This window comes from Podarcis melisellensis (genome assembly GCF_964234715.1).
Source record: "Podarcis melisellensis genome assembly, chromosome: 2".
Classification (NCBI taxonomy): Eukaryota; Metazoa; Chordata; class Lepidosauria; order Squamata; family Lacertidae; genus Podarcis; species Podarcis melisellensis.
Window position 1 is genome coordinate 38,283,250 of NC_138529.1, and position 18,122 is coordinate 38,301,371.

The window sequence follows — 18,122 nt, forward strand, 5'->3', positions numbered from 1 at the left end:
AACTTGCTTCAAGGTGAGGTAGCCCTTGAGAGTACTCAAATTCTTCATCCTACTTTCATCCCATGAGCTTTTATCTCAGCCTTCAAAAGCAGGCAACTTTGGAATAATTTTATTAGTGTGCAGGCATGGAGCAAGAGAGAGATCTACCTTGGTCAAACCCAGGAACTTCACCTTCAGAAGGGCTGGAGGGAATGAAAGATTCTTGATTACCAGAAGGGGCAGCTGTAGACTTCCTCTACTGCTCAGAGGATGAAAATGATGATGGGTGGTATGTAAATTGAAGCCATAAATAATGAACAAACTGACAGTAGTACCTGCTAAGTGTCCAGAGAAGTCATATAAATGGGGACTTTATGATGTGGGGAGAAAGATAAGGATAGTTGTGATTATTCTAGAAGGTTTGATGATTCCAACATTGTTACCCACTTGAGCGTTTGGGAAAGGGTGGGCTATAATTCAAGAAAGAGGTCGGGAGAAATCAATAGACATATTAAATTAGAGAAGTTGAACCTCATAAATTCCAATGATTTAACTTTTCTATTTTATACAAGTACAGAGCATAGGAAAAACACAGGCTGGAACGGATCAATTCCTTTTCACTACACCTGAACACTCTGGAACAGAAAATTTTTTCTTTGCACTGTTTTTCTAGGCTAAGTTTGGATACTTTCTAGGAAAGGTTAAGTTATGGTGTATTACTAACATTGCAACCCCTATACATACTTACTGTGGAGTAAGTTCTATTGAACTCTGAGGTGACATGTTTACCACTATGATTATACTGTAAGACATCATTGTATAATAAGAAGGATGGAAGTGAGAAAGTATTTAGAGAGAAGTTAACTTTTGCATGCATCCCAATTCTGATGAATGGCCTTTTAAAAATTAAAATTAAAAACCACACATGGATGTAGTCATGGACTGGCTGGATGTAGAAGAGTGGTAGGAGCCACCAGCTGGGGAATCCCATGGGAAGACGACTCAGAGTCAGGGGACCGGTGGTGGGACGATGATGAGCGGTCAGAGGGAGGACTCCGAGGAGGAAGTGTTAGGAACAGATAGGGCAATAGGGTTTAGTGAGTTGGAACAGGCTATGGCAAGATGACAAAGTCCCAAAACCCATACAAGCTCATCTTGACAAGAAGACAAACAGCAGAATATGGATTATTGTGGTGTCAATGGAGTAATATCAAGCACATTGTAAACGCAACTTTGCAGTCAAACTTAGGGAATGAAAAGAGAATGGTGGGTTTGCCTTCATTTTTAATGCATTTGCATTTGTGTGGAGAAGTCATCTCCAGACACCCTCAGGGCCGATCAGGACAAGTGATTATATAAACAAACCACAGGTTCTCTCAGGACAGGTGATTATATAAACAAACCACTGTATTGTTTTCAAGAATCATTCGGGTTGTTTTTTTTGTTTTTTTTTATGGCTACCGGCCTCAAAAGCTGGAAGTGGCCCAGACATCTCTGAACCTCTGAGAGGTCCTGCACACACTCCAATTCACAGAGGACAGTGGAAAAGGTGTGTGTTTGAGTGATAGATGTTTGAAGGTGTAGGCAAAGGATTTCTTGCCAGAGGTCTAATATGCATGAGCACATTGCCTGAAACCCAAAGGTGAAGAAACACCCAGCAACTGAACACAACAAGTTTTGTATGCCCTACCAATTTCACTGTACCTTCTTCACTTTACACACCCCACACACCCAGATGTCACAGTCAGCTGGTCTGGGGCTCTCTTTCTTTCTTGCCATAAACTAATTAAAGATGTATGAGGCAGCCATTATGGAATTATTTCCTGGTAATCACCTTGTGGCTTCAGACACAGGGTACAGTGTGATTCAAGAGACACTGCCTTCCCAACAGCCAGCCTGTGAAAACCCCAACCCTCCGAATGACAGGTCAGAGTTCAAAAGCTCATTACGGAGCCGACAGCTGCTTTTATAGGATTCTGTGCCTGAAGCCAGACTACAGGCACAGGGATTGCCATCTGTCTGAAGAATAACATCTTACAAACACACCCTGAAACAATAATCTATGATGCCCTTTCAAAGAGATAACTGGCACATAAAACCAAGTCTACTGATACCAGTTCAGGGATGCATATGTGTAAACACACATCTGCAAAAAGGACACATCTGCTTATGAGAAGGGGAGCCTGGAAGAAGGGGGGAAACGATAAAATAGTGGAATCCATGACACTATTCCGGAGGAGTCCAAATATTTAAAATGTTTGCTAGTTGAGTTTACAGTGCAGTCCTAGGCATGTCTACTCAGAGATAAGTTCCATTAAATTCATTGGACTTAATGAAGCAAACCTATGTGTACATGCCTATTTGGAAGTGAACCCCATTGAGTATGCCCAGGTGAGAGAGTTTAGGATTGCAGCCTAACAGAGCAATGTTAATGAAGGGCAGACAGGTGCAGATCTTCTGCCACATGTGAAGGCTTCCAAATTTTGGTTTACTACTCCATCACTCTCAACCAACATGACCAATGGTCAGGAATGGTGGGAGTGGTAGTCCACAACATCTAGAGGTACCACATTGGCTACCCCTGGCACAGAGAGTACTGAATTAGATGGACCAATTACAGCTTCCTATGTTTCTAACAAACTTTTATCTCTCCCCATTCTTTTCTCCCCTCCCAGCAGGGAGAAGAAAATATCTGAAAGTGAACTCCTAGATACATGTATTCAGTAAGTCCTATTTTCTTCGTAGAACTGCAGAGTTGGAAGACACCACCTTCTAGGAAATGAAATTGTCAGCAAGGCAATTGAGTAATTTATTGGATCTTACATTCTTGGCATTCTATTACATATAATGCTGCTGGTGGTCCCTTCCTGTTTGGTCTATTCCTTTTGAATAGCTTACACCCCTCAATTTCTACATTCCAGTCATGAGTCACATCCCACCAGGGTTTCAGTAATGCCTATTAGGTCATATTTGCCATGCTTTATTAAATGCTCAACTTCATCTTGCTTGTCTTCTATGCCCTGTGCATTAGTATTAAGACAAGTGAAACCACGATTCATTCTCTCTAGCTACTTCCTTCTTGTCATGGTAGAGAAGCTGCTTTGCATGTACTAGGTCCCAAGTGCAATAACTGGCATCTCCAGATATGGCTGAAAAGACTACTGATGGAAATCTTAGAGAACTGCTACCAGTCAGTATATAAAATACTGAGCTAGATGGGTCAACAATCTAACTCTGTTTCAAACAGCTTCCTATCTTCCTAAGATTTTGGCCTGAGTGGAAGATTCTACAGCTGTCTGAATGCTGAATTTCACCTCCAACTGGGAAATTAGCCCCCCGCCTTTGGTAAGAGAAGCAAGAGATCAAGAACAGAAGCCCAATTCCTGCTCCTGATTTCTATCAAGAAGGCTGAGTGTGATGGGGGAGTACAGAGATGTTACAGACAAATCCCTTCAAAGCTTAAATGTGCTTACTGTCACCTTAAATGTAACCTGCATACAGTACATATTAATCAACCCAACCCTTCTCCAAATGATGGATGGCATGCCAAGCACTACGGCTTCTTTCAGAGCTGTGATGCACCCCATTCTGGCCCTTTGGACCCTGCATTTTGCTAAGCCATCTCACGCGTAGACAGGCCACAACAGCAGCCAAGTGCTCACTCCCCAAGGCTCAAATTCCATCACAACTTTTTCATGTGAGGAAGAGCTTGAGGCACTGAGGACGGGAAGCCGTACAGGAAGCAGGGGCTCCACAGCTGCCTCCAGCTGCTGGAACAGGCTTCTCTCCAAGCCCTTTTCAAGGAAGTGCAAGCTTTGGCCTTTGCTTTGATTCCCACCATTCGTAGCTGCCTTTTGAGGGAGGGGGAAGATGTGTGTAAGCAAAGAAACAGTATTAATTAGAAGACACAGAACTTCCCAGATCTGAAGCATCAAGGAGTGCCAGTACTTAACCCCCCACACATACACACAGAGATCCTTGAAAGAAAAGTATACTGAATCATCTTTCATCTCCTTGCAGAACGCTGCCTAAGATAGTGGCATTCTTTTCCTCTCGCAAATCCAGTGGCAGCTTTACAAAGGCAGGCAAGATTAAAACATACTAAATAGACCATCTTGGAGTGACTGACGGGATAATGGCATTCCAGTGGGCAACTGAATCTGTGGCAGGCTAAACAAAGGATCAGAAGGCAAAAATAGCACCTCTCAAAAACAACCCTTCACCCTAACGTCCTTAGTAATGATTTCTTTTCTCCCCCCACTCCCACCCCATCCTTTGTAACTTACTCCCCTACATTTTTAACACAACCTACATAAGGTTTCCTTCACCCTCAGGCTTTATAAAGTCACATTACACTGAAGGAAGGGGGCAGGCGGGGGAAGCTTCACCTGCTATTGAACTCTGCCTGCTCAATAGACTTGTTCAACGATTCCTCAATTTTTTAAATCAATGAGGCCATTGTGACTGGCTCCCCCCCCCCAACTCACTCCTTTCCCAATTTCTCCCTTGTGAACCTAGGAACTTGCAGACGTGAAATGCAGAGAAAGCTGCTGCAGGCACTCAGCTTCCCCCGAAATATTCAGCCCACATGGATCCATCCATTGAGATGTCACAGCTTTCAAATTTAAAGCCCCGCTATTGTGTTAAATAAGGATCTCTGCAGTGGGTGATCTGCCTTTGCAATAGGAGAGATGTGCTCTTAAGGGAAGGTATGGGTGGGAGCAGGGAAGAGACTTCGTTCCCCTTGAATCAACATGCAGCACTGCAGACATGTTTCATTTCCGATTCTGATCCATAAGCAAGCAGAAAGAATTTAACTGGCTAACAGGGGGATTAGCTAGAGGAGCACACTCTGCTTTCCTATAGTCTTCAAAATCACTGTCTTGTTGGGGGTTTTTTTAAGAAATAAAAGAGCTTAATCAGATTGACTTACTCAGCTTCTGTCCACAATATTACTAAACTTTTGATTTCTCATTAGAAAAGCAACATGAAACTCTGTTTCTATGCATCGTTTTTTAAATATATGCTTCGTTACTAAATATTTCCGTTCTAGTAGGTCCATTAATGTTTTCTTTTCAACTGTAGAGGTCACTGTTGTCCTCTTATGTAAGTAAAAAATAGAAACTAACCCAAGAGAACAACTTGAGAGACTGATGCTAAAGCCACTGTGCTCTTCTAATTGCATGTTCCAAACACCGTGTTCCACTAGGATATTTTAACATAAACATCCGTATGTTGTATTTGCTAGTTTTAATGGCTTGGAGCTTAATTAGGGATGGGATTTCTATACTGGCCAATAGCTTTATCAGAAAAATGCTCTTCCCTCCACAAAAAAGCTTTGGGTAGCCTGCAATCCTAAACACTCATACTAGAGAGTAAGCCTCGTGAACACAGTGAAACTTACTCCTGAGTAAACACGCATAGGATTGCACTGTTTATCTTCAGCTTTGTAGGAGACATGGAATATATGCTGTAACAGCGATCCTCAAATCTTACTCCCAAGTAGTCCTGATGTATCTACTTCAGAGAAAATTGGTTGCAAATTGCTTTGGTCTATAAAAATATGAACTGGAATCAAACAAGAACTTTGTTGGCTTTGGTTTTTTCATATAAGAATAGTCACCAACTATATTGAGTACTTACTGAACTTGCCCATCAACAGTTCATCCTCCATATATTTCCATGCAAGGTTAATCTAACACTATTTTCAATTCACTCTAAGGAGTGAGATGAAAACAGTAAATCCTTTTTTTTAAAAGTTATTTTTTAAAAAAATGTCACCATGAACTGGTGGGTTTCCCCTCTTACTTCCTAAATCCCAAAGGCAAGTACAGTCATACCTCGGGATAAATACACTTCAGGTTGAACGCTTTTGGGTTGCGCTTCGCGGTGACCCGGAAGTAACGGAGCGCATTACTTCCGGGTTTTGCTGCTTGCGCATGCGCAGATGGTCAAAATGACATCACGCAGAAGCAGCAAACCGCGTCCCGCACACGCGCAGACGCACTGTCGCGTCTTACATTCTCTTCGGGATGTGAACAGGGCTCCAGAATGGATCCCGTTCACATCCTGAGGTACCACTGTATGGCATCCTTTTACTGATCTCACTCTGACATCTTATTCCTAATGTATAAATGCATGGGGAGGAATTCAGTGTAGTGTTAAGGAGATTGTTGCATTTCAGCTTGCTGGATGGAACAATCTCTCCTCCCCTCTCATGCACTGCTCTGGGGTTCCCTGACCACTCCAAAGCCAATGTGGGGAGCACACATGGGTGAAAAGTCCCACTGCGCTAGCAGAAGACCTTCCACAGGCTTCTGCTATTAGGACTCATTAGCTGAATCCAGCTCTATGAGTGTGCCTCTGTTTTCTGTGTACCTTGAGTAATGAGGCAAATCAGGGCAATTTAGGGCAGACTCACATGTACTTGAGTTGGACTACAACTTTTCAAAAGCTGTCTCAGTGCAGATCAGCGATCTGTTAAAGTGTCAAATAGCTCTGTGGCCACAGTTTCAATTTGATGGATTGGTTTAGCTTTTAATTGCAGTGTATTGTTTTCTGAAGCCACTCCAATCACCACAATATGGTGAAAGGTGGTTGTGGTGATGAATTATAGGATAGATTAAATAAAACCATGCAGAAATCAAAGTGTCTCCAATATCTATTGTACCTATGTAAAAATTATTATGGCCACTTAAAAAAAATATAATTGCACTGCAATGTTTGAGGCCAGTGACACAACTCGGGGTCTCAAATTTATGCAGTGCCCTCCCCCCACCTCTTATCTTCCATTCTACATCACAGTTGTGGCACCTCCAAGGCTCCATACCCAGTGTGACTGAACCAGTCATGCTCCCTTAAATCCACCGCTGATGAGGCAGCTCCTTTATCCAATCCTGCATTCTTTACTCAGACAAAGTTTCTGAAACTATATGCAAAGAGTTTCCTCCCAAAGCTATTTCCTTGATTGCACTGGAATTTATGTCCAAGTCTCCTTAGGATCACAACTAAATATAAAACAGTTTCCTTGAGTATCAGCCAGATTTTGTGACCACACACTGTCCCCAAAGTCAGGTGTTTATTTTCAAAGTCAAGAAAAATGTGCTTAAAAATAAATGTGAAAAACCTCAGAAGTTTTAATGTTTCCTTTCTGATTCTCTTTCAAGGCACGCAAAATTGGATAACTGCACAGTTAAGAAAATACCATTCCTCAGACAGCTTTGGGTTTCAGGAATAGAAAGTCTTTATTATCCAGGGGGAAATGCATCTGGTCGGTATACCACAGAATTCATGGGGTTAAAGGGGCATAAATTGGCATCTAAATATGTGACTCCTGTTTCAAGAACAATGCTTCACTTACAACAGGGATGAAGAACCTGTGGCCCTCCAGAAAGTGTTGGACACCAGATCTCATCAGCCCCAGCGAGCACAACCAGTGGTAAGGAGGTTCCCATTCCTGGCCTACAACCAGAATGTCTAAGCCTGTAATCCTATAGACCAGTGGTTCTCTCTGGGCCACACCTTCAGAATAAACCTTTGCTCAGACCACACCATTTTTTTTATTGATAGGAAATACATTGGAGAACAATACGAAGCAACTCCTAGCAGTGCTTGATTTATAACATAAAACACAACAACTTTATAATATGATCACGGGACACCCAGAAATGCAGCTACATAAGAACATGAATCATTCCCAAAATATATGATTGTCCTTGAATCTTCCCACTACACTTGCCATCCTCTCTTGCCACATCATTGTGTTGCACCACACCCTTTGAGAACCACTGCTGTAGACACTCCCAGGTAGGTGTCTACAGGATTGCTGACTTAGACATTCTGGCTGTAGCTCAAGACTTACTCCAAGCCCTACTGAATGCAGTAGGGTGTATTATTGAGCAGACATACATCAGAGGACACTGCATATAACTTGTTCTGCTTCTCCCTTTATCCTTACTCTTTCAAACCAATCAAGCAACAGGTTCAACCACAGGAATAATTGAGGTCAGATCAGAACAAGGGGTGAGAGTCAACACAATTTTACCCAGAGTAGACCCACTGACATCAGTGGACCTAACTTAGTCATGTTAATTCATTTCAGTGGGTGTACTCTGAATAAAACCTCGCTAAATAGGTGTTATCCGAGGAGTACAGTGCAATCATTAGCATGTGTACTCAGAGTAAGTACACATTCTGCATTCATTTCCCTAGCAAGTGAGCCTTTGACTGAAGTCTTACCCGATCCTAGACTTTACAGGGAAGACCTACTGATGATCATTTGGAAGGATGTTTCATTGCTAAGTGTGCACCAATCCCAGCCTTAAAGCCCTTTGTTCCACTCCTGTGTACTTGACGGGAAACAAAGCATTTCTGCCGTGCAACAAAGACAAATTGCTTGCTGAGCCAACAAGCTATTTTCATATTAACTTGCCAGAGGACACAACTTTATTAACTTTAAATGACAGGAGCACGTGGGAGAACCATCTAAACAATGCAAATTGCAAATAAGACAATTGCCCTTTGGCTTTCATGTTTATTTTCACATTGTGGTCTCTTTTTTTGTCCCCTTTCCCAATGAATGATGAATGCATTCTGTTTAAAAATATTTGATTGGATTTGATTAAAGCTGTCTTTACAGGCACCTCCTGTAACCGGAGTTGATTAGATTTCTCAAAATTCTACCATTGTGAAAGTGGCTTATTTAAGGAAATGAAGCGGAGTGGAGGGTGGGAGTCAGGTCTGAACTGAAGACATTCCTGCAAGGTGTTGCACAGCCCTCAGCTACAGGATGGAAGAAACTTAGGATACAATCATACACTAAACACCCACTGACTGAGAGCCCCACTACACAAGCAGAACACCAAGTATGCTGAAGGAAAGGCTGAAATGGGGCACAGCCATGGCAGGGCAGTGGAGGGCCACACTTGTGTTGTATCCTACATCCCTACAATCCACAGTTGGACCTCCATCTGTGGCACAGTTTTTAATGTCACCTCAAATCCAGTGCGGGAAATTGTCCTTCCATTGACTTCCATTGAGTCCACACCAGCATGGTGCAACTCAGCACTCAATCACAGCACATCACCCACTGGTACAGTGGTACCTCAGGTTACATACGTTTCAGGTTACATACGCTTCAGGTTACAGACTCCGCTAACCCAGAAATAGTGCTTCAGGTTAAGAATTTTGCTTCAAGATGAGAACAGAAATTGTGCTCCGGTGGCGCAGCAGCAGTGGGAGGCCCCATTAGCTAAAGTGGTGCTTCAGGTTAAGAACAGTTTCAGGTTAAGAATGGACCTCCAGAACGAATTAAGTACTTAACTTGAGGTACGACTGTATGTAAACCTAAGAGGAGGATAAGGCAAATGCATGGGATGATACTTCTCTGGCCTCGTGTCATACCTAGACTTCCCAAGGGGTAGTTCTGAGCACCTTGCCACAAAAGGGAGACTTGCACAAGCAGCCTGACATTGCAACACACATGGGGACTTAATGCACTGCTAGCACTTCCTTTCTAAGAACCTGGGACTCCAGCCACAAACTGGAGACTGCAATCACCAGACTCCATACCAACTGCAAACACTATGCTCCACACCAACAACTGGGGTTGCAAGGGCAGAGCAGGTGAGCAAAGGAAGAGAAAGCATTGGGGCCAAGTATGATTTGCCGCGACAGTCTCCCATACCTCTCTCACTCATACTTTACTATAGGTGAATACATTCAGGTTAAGTGCCCTGTTGACAAAGGCCAGGCACTCCCCTCCAGCTGCCACCACTGCTGTCCAAACAGTCATGAGCACATCTACCTTAGAAGATCACAGCCCAAATGAACAGCAATGAAAAACTATGAGAATTCAGTCACTGAATCCCCCTCCCATAATGATTGGTGGTGAGGAGTGGTTGAGACCTAAACACTGTCTGAGCACTTAGGTGGCAACTACTCCCTCTTCTCTCTCACTCCTAACAAGCACAGCTGCTGATGTTCAGGGGCTTTGGATGTGCTCCAGTTGCTGCCTAACACTTGGCAAATATTCTGTGCCTCCCCTTTCCCTCCTCAATGATAGCATCCTGCTGACCTAGCTTGTTCCAGACAGGGCCCAAGATAGGCATGCATGCGACAGGTGAGGGTGGTCCCAGCATGGAGCTGGAACCACATATTCTTCTACTCTGGTTTCTGTCAAGCTGCCCATCTAAGGCACAGAGCCCTGGTGAGGTGATTGTTTGGCAATCCCAAATGAAAGTCTTTCTCTTTCAGGATCTCCCCTATCCCAGTTGCCATGCAAAGCAGTTTAGAAATAAAATGGATAAAAGGCTGTGACTTTTCCATATGTGTTTTTATTTGTTGCTAGGGATATTAAGAGTTTGAAGAAGAAGAGTTTGGATTTGATATCCCGCTTTATCCCTACCCTAAGGAGTTCAAAGTGGCTAACAATCTCCTTTCCCTTCCTCCCCCACTACAAACACTCTGTGAGGTGAGTGGGGCTGAGAGACTTCAGAGAAGTGTGACTAGCCCAAGGTCACCCAGCAGCTGCATGTGGAGGAGCAGGGAAGTGAACCTGGTTCACCAGATTATGAGTCCACTGCTCTTAACCACTACACCAATAGGGCTGCTTTCTCTAACCCTACTATGATCTGGCTTCAGCTTATTTCAGGATAGGATCCTGGAAGTGGAGATAGAGAACTGTGATCTCCCTTCTCTCTACCCACTGAAGTTTCATGAAACAAGCCCATCAGGAGGCACAAGTGGAGGTAGCTGCTTTGTCAAAGTAGTCAGTTTGGGGGTGTGGGGTGCGAGAGGGGCAGTGAATCCTGCTGAATGCTACTTGGCAGGGTCAAGCCATCAGGCAAAATAGCACAAGTGCATGGATTGGTAACATTCATTCATTCATTCATTTATTGACAGTGCTTTTATACTACCCAATAACTAATAATCTCTGGGCAGTCAACAATTAAATGTAAATGCATTTCACACACCGGCATACATAGCTGAGACAAGATGGGCTGGTGGGGGGGAAGAGAGTGCTCTTGAGTGGCGGGATTTGGAGAGCGAGTGTTTTCTTTTTCTTTCCTTCCTTCCTACTGTACCTGCCAACTCCTGTTTATATCCTGAAGGGCCAGTTTCATTTTTAATACAGCTGTTTTGCACAACAGCAATTTCACACAAAACAGCTGTGTGTGTGTGTACCACAACCACATCCTCAGCAGCAACTGGCGGAAACAACACCCAATGAGATGTCTCCACATGTTAAAAAAGAGCCCTTCCACATTTTGACCTCACAATGCACATCAGGGAACAAGCAATTTCATGCTGGAGGTTTTATCAGATTTATCCATGGGGGATAAATTGGGGGGAAAGTATGGGCTTCACAGGGATGTTTTGTGGATAGTGGTAACCCTCCCCCACCCCACAAAAAAATTATTGTGCAAGTAGCTTCAAACCCACATCAAGCTCCTGTGTGGATGAGCCCATGATGATGCATTAACAATCAGATTTGGCTACATGGCGATGACACTGAAAGAAAACAAAGGAAATTCTACTCACACCCTGAAAGGGGTCAAAGCAAAAATGGCCCCAAAGCTAAAGGGTAAAGTTCCTTCTGCCATTTACATAAAGTGTTTGTCAATCATACTCCCTCTGCTTGCATATGCCTGATTCACACAACCATTCCCCTTCAAAAAAAAGGGGGTGGCAGAAGTGTACCCCTTTCCAACACAAGTCCCGCAGTCTGTCTAGTATACCAGGTGCAGGAATCCTGTGGTTCTCCAGGTGTTGCTGCACTACAGCTCCCATCATCCTTTGCCATTGGCCATGCAGGATGCAGTTTATGGGTGTTGTAGTTCAGCAACTTTTTCTACAGATCACAACAAGGCACAAGAAGGATGGAGACAGTGTAGCTCCTCACTAGCAGTGTCACAGCATTTCCCAGTAGTGGCCTGTGACACATGTGTCATTCTACAGGTGCAAGCCCTGCCAACTCCAGGAAAAGCTGGGGAGAGCTCCTGCCTCATACCTGGGAGAGTCACTGCCAGCCAGTGTAGACAGCATTGAGCTATACAGAACAATTGTCTGACTTGGAATAAGACTTCACCATTTGAATTGGCAGCTTCCTTTGTTCTCCTACACCAAAAATGTATTAACCCTTGCTGGTTTCAGTGAGAGAGGATGCAAGCCTATACCCCAGGGATGGCTAAGTCCTGGTCTGATGCAGCCCTCCAATCAATTTTATTTTGGCCCCTAAACCCACTGATTTTGGCAGCAGCGAAAGCAAAAATGGAGACACTGTACAGGGGCCCTGATGGGGATGCAAGTTGTCCCTTCTGTGGCCATCAGTTTAATCATTTGCAGAGATGAAAGGGGACAATACCCCCAGCTCATCTGCACAGATCAGCTGAGGAGAGACAGGCTGTGTGTCTATGCATGCAAGAATGTGCCACAGCCACACCTACTTTTGGCCTCACACAACTGGCATACCCATCTCCCACCTCCCAAAGTTGGGAAAGTGTGAATATAGTTCTAATATCAAAAACACCCACCTACCAAGGAATAAACCTCAGTTAACAGTGGAACAGACACTCACAAGAGGTGGTGGACTCTCCTTCCTTGTGGGTTTTCAAGTAGAGGTTGGATGACCAAGTGTCATGTATGATCTAGTTGAGATTCCTGCAATGCAGCAGAATGGACTAGATGCATACAAGACTGTAGTGTCCAGCACACCTAACTTTGCCTCTGGATTGGGCCCACGGCTTTTAGAAGGACCTTTTGAACAGCATCAAAAAGTCTCCATCAAAGACTCCAGTTGCACAAATCCCTCATGACTGCATAAATGTGTCAATGGCAGAAGAAATAAAACGATAAAAATATTTACAGGAACAGAGAGGAGGTTAATTGCACTAATTTCCCACAATCCACTGGCAAGAATGTTGTTAAGAGCTTTAAAACAGACAACTAATTTCTAAAATTCTTAAAAAAAACATTTTTAATTTTGATAGATACATGTCTGTAAAAATGAGAGCCTACCCATGTTTTGCAATGCACATCCCTTTTAATGGAAGTAGATGGGCTGTTATTCTTACAGTTTGTTTTAATTTAACAGCTAGTAGTAAAAGAAATCCTGAGGAAGGAACTAGAGACGGAACCACCTGTCCTTTTGCAGAAATCATCACCTTTCAGACTGTTTGAACAAGTGGCAAATTGGGAGCTTTACATTCCTCGCATCAGAAATTCAAACCTGAAGACCTCTGTTGGCTGAAGCACACATTCAGTTCCAAATAGTCTGTTCCACTTTTTATTCTGCATTATAAGTGGTGCATTCCAAATTTTGAAGCACTCATGGCATCACTCCTGCAAATCAGAGTTTTGCCAAGGGCTGCCTTTCTTCTACCTCCTCACCCCACCCTCGAATCCCAAACGAGCCCATGATTAATTGAGTTTTGCCAATCATGTTTGCACACCTCCTCTTTGACCCTGTAGATAAGGGTGAAGGGGGGTCCAAGACAGATACAGAGTGAGGTCACTTTCAAGGCTGAGGCTGGAAAGGTCAGATATAACGAATAGAGTTGATTGCTCAGAGGGGGGAGAAAGTGGGTTCATGGAATGTAGGACGATTAATTGAGGATTTCTTTACAGAAAGTTTGATGCATTCACAATATTTATCAGGAAGGACTGACTGGAGCTGGCTGCAACAATGTCCTGAAGACGACTTCTGAGATTTTTAATGCTGAAACTCTGAACACACTTGACTTGGTAAAACTTTATCAGAATCAAGAGAGTTTGCTTCACTTCCAGATACATGCACTGCAGATCAAGTTGTGAAGATAGAAAGTGGTTCCTAATATAAAATGAAAAGGAGATGGGACTGCATGTAGGAAGAGCAAATGGAGTTATAGGGAGTGGGACTCCTCTCTTAGGGATGCACATTTGTGGGACGTCTGAGGTTCAAAGCTGGCTGATGCAAAACGCCTTACACAAGGAGTCGCCATACTGAGTACAATTGGTTGTGCTCAGAGTGATGGTTAAAGGTGGGCTTGTGGGACAGGTGTGAAGATGAAGTGTAGGGCTGGAGACCAAGCTTTAAGCATGCAAACACATTATTAATCAAAAGGCCAATTAGCGAAAGCTGCTTTACCCATACCTTGTCGTGAAAACACTGTGGTTACCCTTGTGAAAAAGTCAGGGCTGTAAGCAACTTTGACAGTTGAGGTAGAACAACTCAAGTCAGACAGTTAAAGATGCAGGGCTGAGATACCTTCATAGGTTTGGTACCAGAGAAGATAAATACAAGTCAATGGGGAGGCTGTGGACAGGAGTTACGGTCTCATGGTTGGTTAATGATTTATTTATTTTATTTATTCCACAAGATTTATATACCACTTGATTGCAATAAAACCTCAAAGTGGTTTACAAAAAGATTGTGTCAAGGCCTTTGACTTTTTTAAAAACAAAAAAACAAAAAATGAGAGGCTTGAGGAAGATTTGGGCATCAAAGTTTGCCTTTTGTGAAGGAGATATTGGAGCTCTGAAGTGGGTTTTAAACACAAGGCTTTAATCTTAGTGGGAGAATCTCAGGGCAAAGGCCAATAGATTTCTGTGGTTGTGGTAAGGAATGTTCGCAGATTTTATGGACCTAGGACAGTAGCAAGGTCTCAGGGAGAGGTTGCAAAGCATGATGGGGGCGGGGGGACGACGACTCGGGACTGGTCTGGGCAGAGCATCACACACATTTCCTTAAGAGGAACCCAACCAAGTTTAGGAATACTCTCGCTATTGTTCAAAGGCCCTCTATGACCTGGCCAGTCCTGGAATATGCAAATCAATCAGTGTTTCTGAATATGTACAAATGATATTTCCCTCAGCATTAAATAACCACAGCATGTCCCATACACTTCAAATTAAAAAGCAGTGCTTCCAAGGCAGAAATAATAGTTTTAAGACCCTCAGCATTGCCACAAATAATAATCAAAACCTATACATGTTTACGCAGGAGAAAGTATTAGTGTTCATAGGGGTTAGGAATTCCCAAGGTAAGTATGCATGGCTTTCTGTTGCACACAGTTGGATGCATGGCACTGAGTGACAGCAACCCTAAGTTCATATCCCCTTAATTGCCCACACAATATTTCTCAAGAGTAGCAAGCAGTCTGAGCAGGACTGAATCCGGATTCACACAAGGAAGGGGAGGAGAAGGGCGCCCAGTCCCTCTCCTGAGCCAAGCCACCGTTCAAGAGCAGCGCATCCTCACCCATACCTGTACCAGGCGAGCCCCCGGCCATAGTTCCGATCGAAGAAGTGCGGCTCGGCGCCCGCCGCCCTCACGTCCGGGTGGACCCGCAGGAACTCAAGCAGCGCCCTCGTGCCGCCCTTCTTCACGCCGATGATCACCGCCTGCGGCAGCCGCTTGGTGCCCTCTCCCGCCGCCTGGGGCTGCAGCGAAGGATCGCGGGGCGTGGCGGCGCCCTCGTCGCCCGGCGCGAGCGGGATCGGGGCCGGCTCTCTGGTGAGGACGCGCGCAGCCCCGGCCAGGCAGTAACTGGCGTAGAGAGACATGAGGAGCGAGCCGAGGACCAGCAGCAGCTTCCGCAGGGCGCGCCGGGGCAGGGGCTCTGGGCCAGGCGCTGAGGCGGGGGGCACCCCTCCCCGGGCCATGCTAGGCGGCCCCCCGCGCCGGGGCCATCGCCCCCTACTCTCAGCCCCTTAGCCCTGCCTGGCGGGGAGCGGGCAACCCCATCATGGACGGCTCGGATCGGGGTCCGCTGACGGGTTTGGGTGGAGGGGGTGGGGAGCAAGGGCAGAAGGCGCAGCTGGTTTTCCCCCGTGCGCGGAGCTTCACGGGCGCATCATCCCAGCGGCCAGGCGTTGGAGTCGGGCGGGGGTTGGGGTCTGGGCACCTGGGCTTAAACCAGGCCTTCGAGGGAGCCTCGCAGCAGCCCAGCCGCTGCGAAAGGGGCGGGTAGCATCAACTCCAGCTGGAAGGCGAGTTTGGCGCATCTCCGGTCAAAGCGCAGCCAAGGAGCAGCGCGCCTGAGCGCGGAGAAAACACTGCCAGGCGCCTCTCGGAGGGAGCGCGGCGCATCCAGGCGGAGATCGGAAGCGCTGCCAGATCCGGGAGGCAGCCGCTGGAGGAGGATGCGCTCAAGGTTTCAAGGAGAGGATCTGTCGCCGAGAGGGCTCTCCTCTCTCTGCCACAGCGTCTGTCGGCCGCCCAGGCTGAGATCCCGGGTGATCGTTGCTGCTCATGGAGGAAAGAAGGGGAGCCAGTCCCACCCCGGTCTGCTGGAGCTTTGTGCGCAGCAGAAAAAGAAACAAACGAGTCCTGAGCCTGCAACTCTTCCCAAGCCACCTCGGGTCGCAGATGCTGCCGCGCGCGGTGTTGCTTTTCCGCCGCTCCTCGCTCGGATTTTGCGCGCTCCTTAGCTGTCCAGCAGCAGCGCCCACCTCGCGCGGACGGGTAGGCGAAAATCCTCCCAACCGCCTGTCACCTTTCTTTCCTGCGGGGCTCCCTTTTCCCGGCTGCTCCAGCGGCTACCACACGTGGAGCTCTTGATTGTAGCAAAAACTTCTCCGAAAGGCACCTCCGAAGCTTGAGCGACGGGCCCAGGAGCCAACGGAACGTTGGCAAAAGCAAAGTGGGCGGAGATGCCTTTCATAGAGGACTCTGAGTGGAGGCGGAGAAAGAAGTAGTTGGGACACACCCCGCGCAGTCACTTGGGATAGGGAGGGAGTTACTTTTGGGAGATACAGTACTTCTCCAACCACCACCTTCGAAATTCAGAGCTGGGGAGGTATAACTATTGCCAACTTCAGAAGCACTTCTGAAGCCTGATCCTGCTCATGCTATTTACTCGGATGTGAAATCCACTCATTTCTCTGGGTTTATGAAACAATTTCTCTGGGTTTATGAAATCCAGTGGTGTAATGGTAAATTCTCAAGTGCAGACACCTTTCATGACAGATCCGCAAAACCACACAAGACTATATGGCATTTTTTTTTTTTTACCACTGCAGATATTCTGACTTCAGTACTAAGCCTTCCCTTCCTTCACCCTACCTCCCGCTGTGCTCTACAGAAGAGCTCTGGTGGACTCAAAAGCTTACCCCCTACATATTTTGTAACATTTAGGTTGGTCATGATAAAAGGATTTGGGAATATTTCAAAAAGAAAATGTCAGTGTAACCCTTAGCTATGCGTGCTAATGTAGCCTTAGATTAGATGGCGAGTTTCTCCCTGAGAAAAGCTTATTTGCCATGCAGAGTATTTGCAAATAGCCCATCAGGAGATGACATTATTGGTCCTGCTGTGAAATAAGTGGTAATGCATGGATGCAACTACATAACACTTAGGTAAAGGCTAAGTGTGCTCTTTGCTCAGAGAAAACTCACTGAAATTAATGAACATGACAAATTTAAGTGAGTCTCTCTGAGTAAAACTTTATGACCACAGGTATAAAAAGTCCATACGCCCTCACATCCTTGCAACATCTCTAAATAGCAGGTTTATCCCAGTTATACAGATGGGGGAAACTGAACCTATTGGAGGAAGTGTTTTGTGTAGAATCATTCAGTGATTGCATGGCAAAGCAAGAAATGTAAACCTAGGATTCAGTCTGGTGCTCTGCTCACTTGGTCATACTGCCAGTAGTCTCTGGCCAAGTGTAGGCAAATGGTGTTGGAGAATTGGGCTGTAATATTTTAACATTAACCATTTTAACATTCTAGTTTTGGTTTTTTTACAGCAATCAGATACAAAGACAGGGAGAGATTCTTTACTATCAACAGTTGTTTGGAAAAGGGGATTTTTCTTCACTCTCCAATAACCATCAAGTTAGATAGGTAGGTGGGAAATAAAATTAGCAAGAAAGAAGAAGGGTGAGTAGGAGCTCCTGAACAAATTGTCCCATGAATATCCAACAGCAGACTAACTGCTTCCTACATGGGTGCTGTAACTATGAAGCTAACTGGGAATCAGAGCTGTAGAATTTTATACAACTGACTTAATCCACTAACTGAGAGCCATTATTTGCTTTGTCCCAACTCCCAACTAGGAAGCCACACTTTCAAAAGGTTATAGAAGCACATGAACAGGAGCAAAGGAGGGCAAAGAAGATAGGCAGCAGGGTTGGGGGGAGGGAGGCTTAAGAGAGGCTGAA

At 45.2% G+C, this 18,122-nt stretch overlaps 1 protein-coding gene across 1 annotated transcript in view; it reads right to left on the reverse strand.

Annotated features, from left to right (window-relative positions):
* LOC309360738 (heparan sulfate glucosamine 3-O-sulfotransferase 3A1-like) overlaps nucleotides 1–16,940 on the reverse strand; it is a 70,922-nt gene extending 53,982 nt beyond the window's left edge. The window contains exon 1 of the mRNA XM_081895550.1: nucleotides 15,224–16,940. Coding sequence (XP_081751676.1) covers nucleotides 15,224–15,621 — 398 coding nt within the window. The 5' untranslated portion in view covers nucleotides 15,622–16,940. The remainder of the gene's footprint in view (nucleotides 1–15,223) is intronic.
* Between the last annotated feature and the right edge of the window lie 1,182 nt (nucleotides 16,941–18,122).